Source organism: Hypomesus nipponensis, chromosome 23 (genome assembly GCF_054491055.1).
Source record: "Hypomesus nipponensis isolate SF chromosome 23, ASM5449105v1, whole genome shotgun sequence".
Taxonomy (NCBI): Eukaryota; Metazoa; Chordata; class Actinopteri; order Osmeriformes; family Osmeridae; genus Hypomesus; species Hypomesus nipponensis.
The window spans coordinates 17,113,925-17,129,071 of NC_140383.1; the positions used below are offsets into that span (position 1 = coordinate 17,113,925).

At 42.1% G+C, this 15,147-nt stretch overlaps 2 protein-coding genes and 2 long non-coding RNA genes across 8 annotated transcripts; 2 read left to right on the forward strand and 2 right to left on the reverse strand.

Annotated features, from left to right (window-relative positions):
- Positions 1-915: 915 nt before the first annotated feature.
- On the forward strand, positions 916-2,934 carry LOC146234421 (uncharacterized). The gene is made up of 4 exons (XM_084688519.1): positions 916-1,048; positions 1,258-1,424; positions 1,543-1,877; positions 2,106-2,934. The coding sequence occupies exons 1-4, from the start codon at positions 916-918 to the stop codon at positions 2,932-2,934; spliced, it is 1,464 nt and encodes a 487-aa protein (XP_084544645.1).
- A 629-nt stretch (positions 2,935-3,563) lies between these two features.
- Positions 3,564-9,731, reverse strand: LOC146234422 (uncharacterized). 3 transcript variants are annotated; one of them, XM_084689438.1, is made up of 9 exons: positions 9,590-9,731; positions 6,610-6,761; positions 6,294-6,517; positions 5,815-6,026; positions 5,406-5,716; positions 5,104-5,282; positions 4,788-4,960; positions 4,492-4,696; positions 3,564-4,289 (listed from the first exon to the last, which is right to left on the reverse strand). In XM_084689438.1, exons 1-9 carry the CDS (start codon positions 9,703-9,705, stop codon positions 4,272-4,274), a joined length of 1,590 nt encoding a protein of 529 aa, XP_084545564.1. In that variant the 5' UTR covers positions 9,706-9,731; the 3' UTR covers positions 3,564-4,271. The 3 variants fall into 3 exon arrangements, with proteins under 3 accessions (XP_084545564.1, XP_084545565.1, XP_084545563.1); XM_084689439.1 differs by having other exon boundaries at positions 3,564-4,696; positions 5,257-5,282; XM_084689437.1 differs by having other exon boundaries at positions 3,564-4,696.
- Positions 9,732-10,251: 520 nt separating this feature from the next.
- LOC146234423 (uncharacterized) lies at positions 10,252-12,778 on the reverse strand. Of its 3 annotated transcripts, none has more exons than XR_014741818.1 (5): positions 12,431-12,778; positions 11,551-11,678; positions 11,189-11,342; positions 10,921-11,070; positions 10,252-10,713 (listed from the first exon to the last, which is right to left on the reverse strand). It is a non-coding gene; the product is annotated as an uncharacterized LOC146234423 (long non-coding RNA). The 3 variants fall into 3 exon arrangements; XR_014741817.1 differs by having other exon boundaries at positions 11,010-11,070; positions 12,431-12,772; XR_014741816.1 differs by having other exon boundaries at positions 10,252-11,070; positions 12,431-12,769.
- A 99-nt stretch (positions 12,779-12,877) lies between these two features.
- LOC146234424 (uncharacterized) lies at positions 12,878-15,147 on the forward strand. Its single transcript, XR_014741819.1, has 2 exons — positions 12,878-13,046; positions 14,431-15,147. It is a non-coding gene; the product is annotated as an uncharacterized LOC146234424 (long non-coding RNA).

Sequence of the window (15,147 nt, forward strand, 5' to 3'; positions counted from 1 at the left end):
GCATATTTTTGATTGGACACCCGTTTAGGAAGCGCCTGCAGCTGTTTCATAAGCGGCTGCAGCCGTAAATGTGCAGGCGAAAGTTACACATGAATGTACGCGTTAGTTAAGGCTTGCAGGCGTTAAATAAACGGCTGTATATTTACACGTGCATTTGCAGGCGTTAAATAAACGTGTGTATATTTACACGTGCAATTGCAGGCGTTAAATAAACGCGTGTATATTTACACGTGCAATTGCAGGCGTTAAATAAACGCGTGCATATTTACACGTGCAATTGCAGGCGTTAAATAAACGCCTGAACGCCACATGCAAATCACTGCCCGCAATTTCCCTAGCTCCTTCTGTAGTTAGCTGGGCTAGTGTGATTGGATTCCTCCCTGTATTTTCAAGTACCATGGATCCTCCCCACTGTAGAAGCGGCCGATTCAAAACAAGTTTAGCCCAGCAGAGTCAGAAGTTTAAGATGGCAAGAAGGAACTTCCTACGAAACTGCAAGCAGACCCTAAATGACTGCACTCGGCTTTTGTTATCCGATAACGCTGGACACGACGACCTTCAGTCCACGTTGACAAGGTACAGTTTTTTTCGAAATCATTATTTGTGACGTGAATCGTAATCTTCACCGGCTAGCTAGGCTAACGTGGGGTTTAACTTGCTCACTGGCTGTGCGGATAGCTTTTGTATGTTTGTTTTTACGACGAAGACTTTTAGCTTCTAATATTACTGGTATATCTCCCTTTAGGCTATTGGTATTTCTCCCTTTAGGTTATTTTCAGTTGTTAGACGATTTATTATGGAGACTATTTGTTCACGTTCTTATTTCAGATACACATGGTCGATAAATTATTACTGGTTTGGATACAACAACAACAAATCTAGCCTTGTCTACTTTAACACCAGTCTTATTTCAGGATGGAAACAATGCAGCGAAGCCTAGAGTGGGCAAGGGGTACGCTCTTGAATGTTGCTTCAGCAGACGGCCTGATAGCTAAAGTATCCGAGTTCATCGAGGAGATTCGCACCTATGGTCGGCATGCACAACAAGGTGAGAGCCTTTTCAGTGGGGTTGGGTGCTTACAGCTCAGCTAGTCCTTTGAGGTGTTTCGCACATTGTTCTCTTGCAGTTGCCATTGTTCAGTATTTTTTGTGTCCATTGGTGTTAAATTCCAGTGGTGTTTAACAGTGCATGCCTGGAGCATGTGCAAGTTACAGTCTCTTAAATGTTCTAAGCACATCATTGTATTATTGTTGTAGCCAGTTCTGGTTACCAGGCTCCATTGACTTGGACTGGAGCAATGGGGGCTCCTCATTATCACATCACCGGAGAGCAATTGAGGTTTCTCATGTCCTGTGCCTTCAGCCTCTCTCAGATGGCTGAGATCCTCCATGTGTCCCGTTCCACAGTCAAACGGCGCCTACAAGTCAGTTGTGCTTGGGGTTAAATGCTATGAAAGGCAAATCTTTTAAATGCATGATTTCCACAGTTTGAAGACATGAGTTGATTGTCAACAATCAAGAAATCAAGTACTATAGTGATGCATTGTCTCATCTGGGCATTGTTACTGTTTCTGTCTCGTCAGACGCTTGAATCTTTCACAGGCAGGGTGTTTTTCAGACTTGTCAGACACTGCTCTGGACGATAAGGTTAAGGACCTTGTGGCTGGGAATGACAGAGTTGGACCGGAGTCCGTCCGAGCACAACTGAGGGCAGAGGGAATCCGGGTGCAGAGACGCAGAGTGAGGGACAGTATGGTTTGCGTTAACCCGAGGGCGGTTGCCCTCAGAGCCATGTCGCAGAGGCTGCACAGAAGGTCCTACCGTGTCGCTGGTCCAAATTCTTTATGGCACCTGGATGGAAACCACAAACTGATAAGGTAAGGTTACTCACTGACTGTATTTGTTCTTTAAACTATTGGTTGTAACATCTCAAACACTATCAGGTAGCTCACTTGTTTATCAACCAAAGCAAGAACTGACATGGACATGTGGATAATAATTGTTTTAAGATGTTTCTGCTGTTATTGGTAGTGCAGCTGCACTTTGTCAAGCACAGATTTTATTGACAGCTTTTAAGTCCTATGTTATGTCTTTTCTGATTTCAGGTGGAGGATAGTCATCCACGGTGGCATTGATGGCTACAGTCGCCTTGTTGTGTTTCTCCGTGCTTCCAGCAACAATCGCAGCAGTACTGTAATGGACTGCTTCATGAATGCAGTGACCAGATATGGTGTTCCATCCAGGGTCAGAACAGACCACGGAGGAGAAAACAACGCTGTCTGTTTATTCATGAACATTTTCCGAGGGTCAGGGAAAGGTAGTGCTTTGAGGGGAAGGAGCACACACAATCAGAGGATTGAGAGACTGTGGGGTGACCTGTGGCGTGGTTTGACCAATGTCTACTACCATCTGTTCAATTTCCTTGAGAGTGAGGGGATTGTGGACATCGACAATGAAATGCATGTCTGGGCTCTGCATTATGTGTATCTCCCTAGAAAAAATAGAGACATGGCAGACTTCTGCAACCAGTGGAACCACCATGGTTTGAGGACTGAGAGGCACCAGTCCCCTCTGCAGATCTTCGTTAGAACCTGCCTTGCACAACAGAGGCTACCTACTACTGCAATGCAGGACTTCTTTGCTGCCACACCCACAGGAGGTGAAAGGGCAGACAGCACTGTACCCAGAGGTATGGACGGGGCGGCTCAGGGCGGGGTGGCTCAGCGCAGGGCGGCTCAGGGCGGGGCGGCAGGGACACCTGTTGTTCACTGGCCAGAGAGAGTGACCATACCTCCAAACCAGTTTACTTTGGGAAATGCTCTCATGCAAGTACTTGCCGCACAAATCAATCCCCTCGGAGGCCTCAGAACAGCCCTTGGAATGGACATCCTGCAAGAGATCATTTCTTTCCTGGAGTCCTCAAATGACCAATAAGATTTTGGACTTTCAGACAAGGAATACGCAATGAGAATTATATTTGCACTGCCAGTTGCACTGCTACTTACTTTACTCTGTAAACGTTTTTATTTTATTTTTTTGCTATTTGTCTTTTATTGACCTTTTTGATGTTTCATCAACTGGTGCCAAGTTGTTGACCAGTGCTAGTTGTGCACAAAATAAAATTCTTAACACTGCAGGCCACACCCATCATTCTTGATAACCACAGAAACGTATTACATGGTATATAGGCTTAGACTGACATCTAGTGGACAATTAGAACAACACATGTTGCAATTTGTGTTGCGGGCCCTGAATTTCTATTACACACTAGTGTGTATGTGTATATACAGTGGGAAAATGTGTCCAGACTTTTGACTGGTAATATGTATGTAAGAGATAATGTATAGAACGCCGGTCATTATCGTGAAAATAAGCCCTTTCAGAGCGAAGCTACACCCCTCCGTTTTGCGGGGCTGTTCGCCCTGTCGGGGGCTTATTTTCCCGATAATGACCAGCGTTCTATACATTTTCTACACATACATTATCCTGCTTATTACACAGCTACTTGCCAAAAATAAAATAACAACACAGTGTCTTTTTACAATTTATTTGTTACCATTCGTAGTGTTGATTAGCAGAGAAATGGTTCGCCAAATACGCTCAACTTTATTACGTGTAACATTCTCTAGGCTTCAAATCAGCTGACGTCGCTAAGCAACGGAGTACGCTGGTGTTGAAAAGTTACCGGACTACTTGCGGAGTGCAACGAAAGACGGGAATCCGAAGCAAAAAGGCAACTTCCCTTGACAGCGGTCAGTTATACATAGCAACGGTCTGTTATCTGAAAATACCATTCAAGTAAATGGGGCATTCTTCAGCATTAAGAACAGCCGTGTAATAAATATCCAAACTTTATTTGTGAGATCGAATAGAGGAATAGCTTGGTGTTAGACAGGTTTTATAGGCCTACTCAAAATATCATTACGTTGAATACAAGCATCTGCCAAAAACCTACGAGAAAGACAACAAAAAATTCAAATACAGATTTCCTGTATTTTATTGGAAACAGAACAGAAGACGTTAACAATTCTGAAATCAGATGGTGCCAAAGGTAGGTGACTGGAGGATTCCACTCTCCATCCTTTCTTTGAAGCCCATGTAGGTGGCATGGATGGGCAATCTCAAAATGATGGCACATGTATTTGCCTCTGGAAAGATTCTCACAGGCTCATCCCCTTGGTGGTGTAAAAATTCAATGCTGGGTGAAACTGGGAAGCCGAACCAAGGAATTGCTGAAGCACCCAACGTGAAAATTAGGATCTGCTCCAGGGTTAATTCAGCGCTCCCCTCTGAAATGTTTTTGCAAAAGATCATACAAAAAAACATCACATCTAAAGGCAAACCTTAATACTGTGAACACCACACTGTCAATGAAAGTAGTTACTGATTAAATACAGCTAGTAGAGATGTAAGAAACTGAGAGCTTATGTCCGGCTGAGTGATGAAGTTAAAATTATGTGACATAACATTTTAATTTGGGTTTTGTCTAACCTTCCACCTCCAGCAACCAATCTCTCCAAAAGCATATGGCCCTGCTCTCTTGTTGCTGCCAGCAGGGGAGAGCTCCGGCACAAAAAGGGAAGCCAAGTCTCTGGCTAGTAGAGGTTTCGCTACATTCATAAAAACCTCTCTGAAGAGGGTTGGGTGTCTGTTAGCAATTGGGAGGAGACTCAGACACTCCAGACCCTCTTTGAACCTATAACACATACAAATAAAATGTCATGCAATTTATTGACCCAGATTGCCTAATCAGTTTATGTTTAGTCCTCATATGTATAAAAACTTACTGCTCAACAGCATCTCGTAGCCTGCTTTCCAGGTAGAACTTGGTGGCAGATTCCACCAAGGCATCCCTCTCCTCCAAGGTCCGCATGTATCGGACTGAACCCAACATGGAGAGTTCATCAGAGGCCTCCAGCACCGCTTCCTGAGCCTCGTCTAGAGTTTGTGCTATTTGTACCTTTGATCATTGAAATGAATGAATGAGCAATCAATCAATAACCTTGAAAAGATGTATCAACAATGAAATTATTCATAAAAACCAACAGGATAATAACTTCATAGCAACATGAGAGAAAGAAAACCGTTCACAGTATCAAGTACCTTGGTCAACTTTTCACGGAAGTTGTAGTCATTTATTTCGGCTATGTCTGTGACAGGAGGTTGTAGGCCACAGACTTGCCTGTAGAGCCGTTCTGAAAAGAACTGTGGCTCTACACCCCCGTGTACCAGACAGACAGAAATCATCCTTCTCACCTGTTTGTACACGCCATCATAGAGTGCTGTCGAATATATAAATATTTTATAATACATAGTATACACATACATAATTGACCATTTTTGGAAGATATTGGGCTCAAAGGGCTAATAACAAATGTGTATTTGTTGATGTTAAAGTAACTCACCTTGAGAGTTGCAGGAAAGGGATTTCTCCCAGTCTGGTCCCTCAAATATATCTGATGAGTGGATGGCACTCATCAGCAGCCGGAGGAACTCCCTCGTGGGCCCACCCTCGTCAGCTGCCCCCTCTCCAATTCCATCAGCATCCCTGAACACGACGTCCAATTTCGCTTCAGGGTTAAAGCGTGCCCGCCGAAAACCTCTGAGCGCACACTTGAATACGCTGTCTCGCAGGATGTTCATCTGGTTGCCATCAGGGTTAGATGTTATGTCCACCATGCTGCTCATCAACTGCATCAGTTGCTTGAGATCCACACTAAAAATTAGAACAATTCAAAATAAAGGCCATTAACTGAATACTTAGTCTGTTAATTTGTCAAATACTTTAAATAACATATTGCTCTCATAACTTACACAGTGTCTTCATCTACATCAGGAGATGTAGAACGGGCACTCCATGATGGGGAGGCCACAGGAAGTGTTTCGGAACCAGAAAGTGGTGCTGGCAGGGGCAAGGCCAAAGGAAGTGGTGCTGGCAGGGGCAAGGCCACAGGAAGTGGTGCTGGCAGGAGCACGGCCACAGGAAGTGGTGCTGGCACAGGTGTGGGGTTGTTTGTGGAAGCAGTCTGTAAGGGATCAAGTAAAGGCATATCAAATAAAAATGTAAAGCAATAGAGCTGTTAAACATTAGGTTGTTTCTGAAAATGATTTAGTAAAAAAGTAAATAATCATGCATTCCTCTGTATGTAATGTAATGCATAATTAGGTGAAGGCCTTGAATGATACTGTCTTTCTACCAAAACTTAAGAGTTGAACCATTAGACATGAACAATAAGATCTACTGATCCAGTATATCACATCGAGCACAGAGTGAAAAATCTGGGTTTTATTACCTTCTCCCGAATATATAGGGCTGACCTTCCGAGTTGGCCACTTAAAAGAATTGCAGCCGGTGTAACAGCGGTTAAATTTAATTGCTGAACACGCCTGTGCGAATCCACCTTGCATACATCGAAATCAGCTTCAGGGTCGAGCTGAGGGAATAGGCGCTGTAGCGCAGCTTTAAAATCCCTCTCTGCCTGGTCTCTTGGAACCACCAAGGTCTGAGTTGTGCCATCTAAAAGGTAAGTATACATAAAGGAAAGCTCATAAAAATGAACATATTGCTATGAAGAAAGCAACAACAAAGATACATTGCAATATTCTTACTGCCGGTGGTGGAGTAGCGTGTGGCTCCTGCCCTTAAAAGTGTAACCCTAAAAGTTACGGTCCGGTTACGCCTCCTTGTGATAGAACGAGCAGGTCCACCTGCCCGTGGGTGACTGTTTCTTCCACTTTGTTCATTCCTAAAAAGTTCAAATCTTGAAGGGAAGTACATATTTTTTGTTATATTAAGGAAAACTGAAGAATCACAAATATAAATTAATTATAATTTCCATTTAGACAAAAATTCAAAAACAGTGAATGACCACTGAGATCATACACATAAACCACCTTCAATATAGCCTAGAGCCATAGGCTACTTCAAATAAATAAACAAGCAACGTGTATCGACAATATGCCTGTATTAAAATAAAAACAATGTTGCCTAAGAAAACACTAGGATACGGTTGTATCTTGGAAATTTGCGGGGTCAACTATACAGTATGGTCAAAATACTGTGTCAGGCTATAATCTAATAGGCTATATCATCTCATCAAGTAGCCTACATGAAGTCCTCTCCATAGAAAACAAATATAAATGTTATATTATTATTTTATATGATACCTTTCTGTTTTATTAATGATTGCTACTGTAACAGTATAACAACTTGCCTTCCCACAATGCACCACGCTCGGGGGCGTGTCAGACAGATAAATGCAGAGTTGTTAGTTGAACTCATAAAGTTAATATAACTAGAGTAAGCTACTTTTGTCTTCCAAGATGGCGTCCCCATTCATTTCTATGAAAAGTGCTCAGTGGCGCAGTGAGGCAAGCGAGAGCGCGAGACTGGACGCGGCCATCTTTCCACTTCTGTGTCTTCCGGTCTAGCTTTAAACAGTGGCTCTTTTTTTCCCTAGCTCCGATACCTCGTGCACGCTTGCAACTAGCTGTACACGTCATACTTTGCAACAACCAGTCGCGAGCATAGATTGATATGGTTACGAGCCTATGTTACGAGCGTGTGAGCTAAGGCATTGCAGTGGCAGAATGGGGTACAAGTCCGATAAGAATCAGACACATGATGCAAACTTAACGGAAATGTATTCTGTCACTGTATACTATTCCTTTCACTTGTTTTTTAGAAATAGGCTATAGGGCTAAATATAGGGCTATTCTAGATGGAACTCATCACATAGGTTGCTTTTTTTCTTCGTGATATGAGTATGACTTCCAATGCATTGTATCAGATGAAATAAACTGTTAGCATGAACAGCTCCGTCTTTGTTCTCGCCAGGCAAAGAAAGCTTTATAGTTATTTTGGTAACCAAAATCTTCCATAATGCAGACTTAGCATAGCTTACTTTCTTCTTTATATTCAAATGAAATGCCACGAAATTCACACAGCCTTCAATTTAACATCAGTGTAGAAATATTGCCTGTGTTTTATATGTTCATCCTACTAAACCAAATGCCTATTAATGGATATAACGTTATCTAACAAGACTTGGTAATAATGTAATAAATAAAAGCTTGAGAACTGTGTCTAAAATATACTTTATTGGACATTTGCCTTTGAAAGGGGAATATTCGAAGAACCATATAGGCTACAAGACGTTTCCATCAGATGTAAGTGGGGGTGAAACATATAGAGTCACTGAGGACCTTCATTGCCCCACAAAAGCAGTCTGGCTTGATGACACAATCAACAAAAGAATAATGGGTGTGTTTAACAAAAGCTTCTGAAGGCAAGACTAATATTATTTAAATATAGGCCTATATAATTTCCTATTGTGGTTACCGGTTAAAGTATTAATCTTCGTCTTTGCTCCAGATAGACGTCAACAATCTATGCTCGCGCTTAACATATTATATTTGCAATTATGTCATGAACGTTTTAACGAAAAATCAAATCTGTTTTAAAATAACGGGAATAAACTATATTAACAACATTTCATGTATGTGTGACATTTGCTTAACTTGCTACAACAGGGCAGGCAACTCAAGCCAGTTCTCCCTGTGCTCATTCAATATAAGTCTATGGCTCAATCAGCTCCATGTAAATCGGCTATCGGCCAATGTGAACTATTGTGCTCGTGCCCTGTTAGTATCCGCGAGCACATTTGCAGGCAACTTTTATTGACGTAAGCAAATAAATGGGGTGCTAGTTTACCCATTTCGGATTGGTCTCAAACTTAGCAAAAATCGGGATAAATTATTCTATGAATAAGCTAGTAGTATGAGCCAGGTTCGAGAATCGAACAAAAATTATTGGGGGAGATAAGTTTTGTAAATGTTGACTGGAGTTAATAGAATAAAAACGACCGGAAGAGTCGGAAACCTAACCGTAATGCAATACCACCTACATCCACCGGGGCCGTTGCTTCAAGCCGAGGGGCGAGGGCTTGGTTGTACTTCGCAAATTGTGCAGATTTAAGTTTATGTAGGCTACTCGCAAAGTCGATCAAACCGATGTAGCATGATGTTATCTACTAGGCTACACACTACTCTTTTTTTGCTGTATTTAATCAGAGTGAAAGATGTTTAGTAGCCTACGCGTCCAATGTTGTCTCACAATGTCGATGAAACAACTTTTACACACATGCTACAAAATCCAATACGCTAGCTTCTAGCTATATAGGCCTATAGAATTATATATTTTTGGTATTTTATTCAGGGTGAAAGATTAATTATATAAAAGTATGCCACCGGGCACTCAGGGTAACCAGTGGTGTAACCTACTACTGCTAATTGCTAATGCAATAGCCTGGGGGCGCTGTTTCGCTGCCACATTGAATTGCCATTTGAAAAATGCATTACCATTTCAATAAAAAGTCGAAAAACCTTGCCAATATGATGTGCAATATCACATACTTATAAATGAGCTTTCATTCAAATCTGTGTCCCAAAAAAATCCAACTGAATTTAGGATTTCATTGCCACTTTGCACATTAAATTGTCATTTGAAAAAATGCATTGCTGTTTAAACAATATAAAAATAGACTAATCAACTTCCATATATCACAGCCTACTATTGCAGTGATGTTACCTGTCAACAAGGCTATCCTCTCCTTGCTCTGGAGCTTCCTCTTCAAGCAGACTCTCAAAATGCTGATTAATGCGATCCCGCATTTCAGTTATTCTCCTTCGAAATCGATCAGCCATATTTCACTTGAGACACTGTCCAACTGAGAAATTGCGCGCAATGTCGAGAAACCTTGGGAAAAGTGCGCGCAAAAACTAAAAACTATTAACTCACTTCCGTTATCGTTTTCTGAAATGCTGTTTAATTTTGTAAAAAAAAAATAATCAGCAGAATATATATTTGGTGTTTTTACAAAATTACACAGCATTTCAGAAAAATAAATATATATATATGTATTTATTGTGTGATAGAAATGCAGGGCCTGCAACACAAATTGCAACATGTGTTGTTCTAATTGTCCACTAGGTGTCAGTCTAAAAATAGCTTATAGCTTTTGTATGTACTATGTTTCTGTGGTTATCAAGAATTCTCTACTCCAATAGTATGTGCCTGCAGCACCGGAGGCTGCAGTTTCAGGACCGCAGTTTCAGGATCGCAGTTTCAGGACCGCAGTTCTAGGACAATAATTTACCTGCGCCACTTAGCGAATTGGGCAGTGTCACTAGATCGCAACAAGATATTTGAATGGTTTGAGAAAGGCAAGAAACAAGGAAAACTCTGGAGAATTTGATTATTCAGATATGGATATGTTTAAAATATATATACAATAATAAACAATAATAATTGCAGTATCACATCCATCCACCCCTCAACCAAATACACCTGCATCGCTCGATCCAACTCTTCATCATTCCCTCCACCCCATCAACCACTCTTGAGAGCAACATTTTGAAGCTGAAGTTTTAGCACCGCAGTTCTAGGATTTCTAGATTTTCGCCAAAAGACCAAAAAGAGTGCAGTAACATACATTCACTACTGCAGGAAAATATTGATTATCTTGTTCTGGTCCATGGTTTTCCAATTCAAAAGGTGGCAATCACAGAAATCTAGCTTCTACCAGATCCTGTTCTAAGCCTGGACGGACTGTCTGGCCTCAGCATTCAGTAATGCTGCACTTGTTGCTGGAAGCGTGGAGAAACACAAGGCAGCTGTAACCATCAATGCCACCATGGATGACTATCCTCCATCTGAAATCACAACAAACATAACATTGGACTTTTAAGCATCTATATTTCAAGGTGCTACTACTGTATCAATAACCGAAGTAGCAGCAACATCATCAAACTATTCTTATCCACATATCCATGTCAGTTCTTGCTCTAGTTGATAAACAAGTGAGCTACCTGTTAGCGTTTGAGATGTTACAACCTGCAGTTTCAATAACAAAGTTATACCAAGAAAATGAGTGAGTGAGCAAGCATCTGCCTTCAGTCTGTAGTTTCCACCGATGTGTCATCAAGAATTCAGAGCAGCAACACTGTACCTTCTGTGCAGCCTCTGCGACACTGATGGGAGGCAGCTGCCCTCAGGTTAATGAAAAGTATCTGACAAGACACAAAGAGTGACAATGCATCACTAGAGTAATTGATTCTTGACAATCCATTCATGCCAAAATTGTGGAAACCATGCATTTAAAAGCATTCAACCCCAAGCACAACTGACCTTAGAAGTGGTTTTGAGTGTAGTGGAACACGTGGAGAATATCTTCCATCTATCATCAGACCCCTCAGCTGCTCTCGGGTGGTGGCATAACGAGGAGCACCTCTAGCTCCCCTCCAGGTCAATGGAGCCTGGTAACCATGGTAACCGGAACTGGCTACAACAATAATACAATGATGTGCTTAGAACATTTAAGAGAATGTAACTTGCACACGCTCCAGGCATGCACTGTTAAATACCACTGGAATTTAACACCAATGGACACAAAAATACTTAACAATGGCAACTGCCAGAGAAAAATGTGCGAAACAACTCAAAGGACTAGCTAAGCTGTGAGCACCCAACCCCACTGAAATGGTTATCACCTTGTTGTGCATGCCGGCCATGGGTGCGAATCTCCTGAATGAACTCGGATACTTCAGCCATCAGGCTGTCTGCTGAAGCAACATTTAAGAGCGTACCCAACTCTAGGCTTCGCTGCATTGTTTCCATCCTGAAAGAAGACAATGGTGTTAGGCTTGATTGTTTGTTGTTGTATCTACACCAGTAATAATGTATCGACCATATGTGTCTGAAATAAGAACGTGAACAAATAGTCTCCCGAATAAATCGCCTAACAACTAAAAATAGCCTAAAGGGAGAAATACCAATAGCCTAAAGGGAGAAATACCAGTACTATTAGATGCTATAAGTTGTGGTGCCATTGTACCCTGTGGTGGTCCGGTAACAACACAGGCTTGAATGAAATAGGATAAGTTTCGTTTTAAGATAAAAGAAAAAGCTAACGCCAGCCAGGTTGAAGGTTAAGCTTGTTTGCCTTCAGCAGCGAGTTTGCCTCAAAATACAAACTAGATTGACTAATCGACTTTCAACAATAAAAGACGAATCTCAAAAGAGTTTGCAGCACCGGAGCCTACTGTACTGGGGATAGCAGATGGTTGGGGGTTAAGGCTAACTCGTTTTGCTAGTTACATAACTAGCCGACCGATAGTTGGATATGGACTGTCCAGCCTTAACATGGCAGCTTTCACGGATAAAAACGAAACGCAAATAGCTAGTCTTTATCCAACAGTCTAGACTAGTCAGTTACTGGCTACCTAGCAAGGCAGAAGTATCACAGTAGCAATCCATTGCTAAAAACAAACATACAAAAGCTATCCGCACAGCCAGTGACCAAGTTAAACCCCTGTTAGCCTAGCTAGCCGGTGAAGATTACGATAATGGTATAATGGAAAAAAACGTTACCTTGTCAACGTGGACTGAAGGTCGTCGTGTCCAGGGTTATTCGACAGCAAAAGCTGAGTGCAGTCATTTAGTCTGCTTACACAAGTTCCTTCTTGCAAACTTCTCTTCCTTCTGACTGTGCTGGGTTAAACTTGTTTTGAATCGGCCGCTTCTACAGTGGGGAGGATCCATGGTACTTGAAAATACAGGGAGGAATCCAATCACACAAGCCCAGCTAACTACAGGAAGAGTTACCACGCGTAATTAACGCCGACTTGGCATGCAAAGTCGTCTCAACCACGCGTAAAAAACGCCGACTTCCATACAAAGTCGGCGTCTTTTTCGCCTCGAATTGACGCGTGTCAAGTGACACGTTGCCATTTACACACGTAAATTACGTCTCAAACTTTGAGACGTGTCAAAAGCACGCGTCTAAAAAAACGCGTGCTTTGAACGTGTCACGTGACACGTTGCCATTTACACACGTAAATTGCGTCTCAAATTTTGAGACGTGTCGAGCAAACCACACGAAATTAACGCCTGGTTTGGCACAATCAGCGTCTGGTTTTCCAAAATTAAAGTCTGCTTGCTTGAATCTCCGATGGGAAATTATGACAACAATTGTAACATCTAATACGTAAGTCAAGTAGGTCTAGGGATGCTCGTGCGAGCTACTATGAAATGCAATGTGGGTTAGCTAGTTAGCTATTAGTATGAAGTTGGTGGTCACACTTGCAATACTCGAAAGGGGTGCAGACTAGAGACAAATAAATGCAGTAATATCAGGCTGGCTGGTTGTCTGGCTTGGAGCTTTGTGAACTTTCCTTGCACTGCGATTGCGTTGCCTCAGTATTGTGCGCGATTTGGTTTCACTGCCAACATTCCTTAATGTAAGAGGCAATGTGCAAACTCAGTTGGTGGCAAAATACAACTGTTGTTACTATTCATGTCAAGTGTATTTTATTGTCATTTTTAATTACTTATGGTTGTACAAACAAAACAGAGTTTCCACAGGACCATGATGCCATATTAAAAAACATGACAGTAAGGTACCAGGGTCAACGTATATGTAGCCAACAGTGACAGGGCAGTATGTACAGTGACAGGGCAGTATGCAGTGACAGGACAGTATGTAAAGTAGCAGGACAATATGTTCAGTGACAGGACAGTATGTACAGTGAAAGGACAGTATGTTCAGTGACAGGACAGTATATTCAGTGACAGGACAGTATGTACAGTGAAAGGACAGTATGTTCAGTGACAGGACAGTATGTTCAGTGACAGGACAGTATGTACAGTGACAGGACAGTATGTACAGTGATTGGAGGTAGCAGTTATGAAGTGATAGGTTCTCGTGCCAATATATTGTGATGCCAATTTGTTGAGCGGTCATCTTCCTTGTATAGTAAGTAAGACTTTATTTATATAGCACTTTTCATACAAGAATTGCAGCTCAAAGTGCTTTACATAAAATCAACAACAATTATAAAAGTGTTGATCTAACTAGCCGCACTCTATCTGCGGTCTCTCGAATCCGTCTTAGATCCGAGCTGCCACTTGCAGTTTCTAATACACAAACATGACAAGGGGGTAGACAGGACGGGAAGAAATATTCAGCATAACATGAGGAGAGAGGAGAAAAAAAGGCAACCCCCAGACTATGCTCCTAGGGGAGTACAGTGTGGGAACAGGCAAAAAACACCTCAGCACAGGGGTGTGCCTGGGTTGGCGCCTTCGCCTAAGCCACAATCAGTCAGATTCTCAGTTCACAGATAGTATTGCCATGGAGACATCCTTGGTCATGACCCAAGACAGAGACGCAATCCACAGGTGAAAGTTAGTTTATGAGTAGGCCTGGGTTGTCACCATCGCCTAGGCCACAATTAGACAGTTCTCAGTTCGCAGATTGTAAACTTGTATAGACTTAGAAAAGTGAAATACACAGCCACAGTGAGATTAAGGTGCATCGGCTGTCCTTCACATTCACATATACTTAACAGATCATTCTTTATACTTAACAGATCATCTATGATGTGCCAAAGGCCCAACTCATTTTCAGGTCAACTTCTGGCAGCAACCTTGCAGGTGGGTTTCACTGTGCAACCAGGCCTACCCAAGCTGCTGCTGGGTCAAGGGATGATTTTAATGGCACACTGGGACTTGTAGATAACCTGAAGTAAATATTAGTCTTTCTGCTGTGTAAGATGTAGGCCTACTGCTTTTAACTTGAGTTGAACGCCGTTAAACACTGCCATGGTCAGCAAACACTAGCCATGGCTCTACTTCAGAAAGGATACTGTTCACAGCTGTATGAGTCAATAGGACATTACCATTACCTGAATGACTTGTAGTGACCGGGAGGCTATGCCTGTTGTGATGATAGTATAAACCATGTTAGATTGTTGCCTTTATGTGCACTGTTTGGGTCTCCTTTCTCTGTCTTCTGTTGCTGTGTCTTTGGTTCTGTTGCAGGTTGGCAGGCAGGTAGAGGAGCTGTGATTGCTGCAGGGGCACAGCTGTGACCTGTGCCTTGGTCCTTAATAAGCTGTGCCCTAACAAGCTGGGTCTCTCCATTACTAGCAGGAACATCATCACTGTTTACTTTTTAGTTTGTAATGATTCTCTATACTTGCACTGATCCCACATCCATTCCCTACACTACTAATTTACATGACCGTCACATACAACCGTTTTTTTGCAAGCACTTTCTATTGAATAAATACGCTGTTATCCATGTT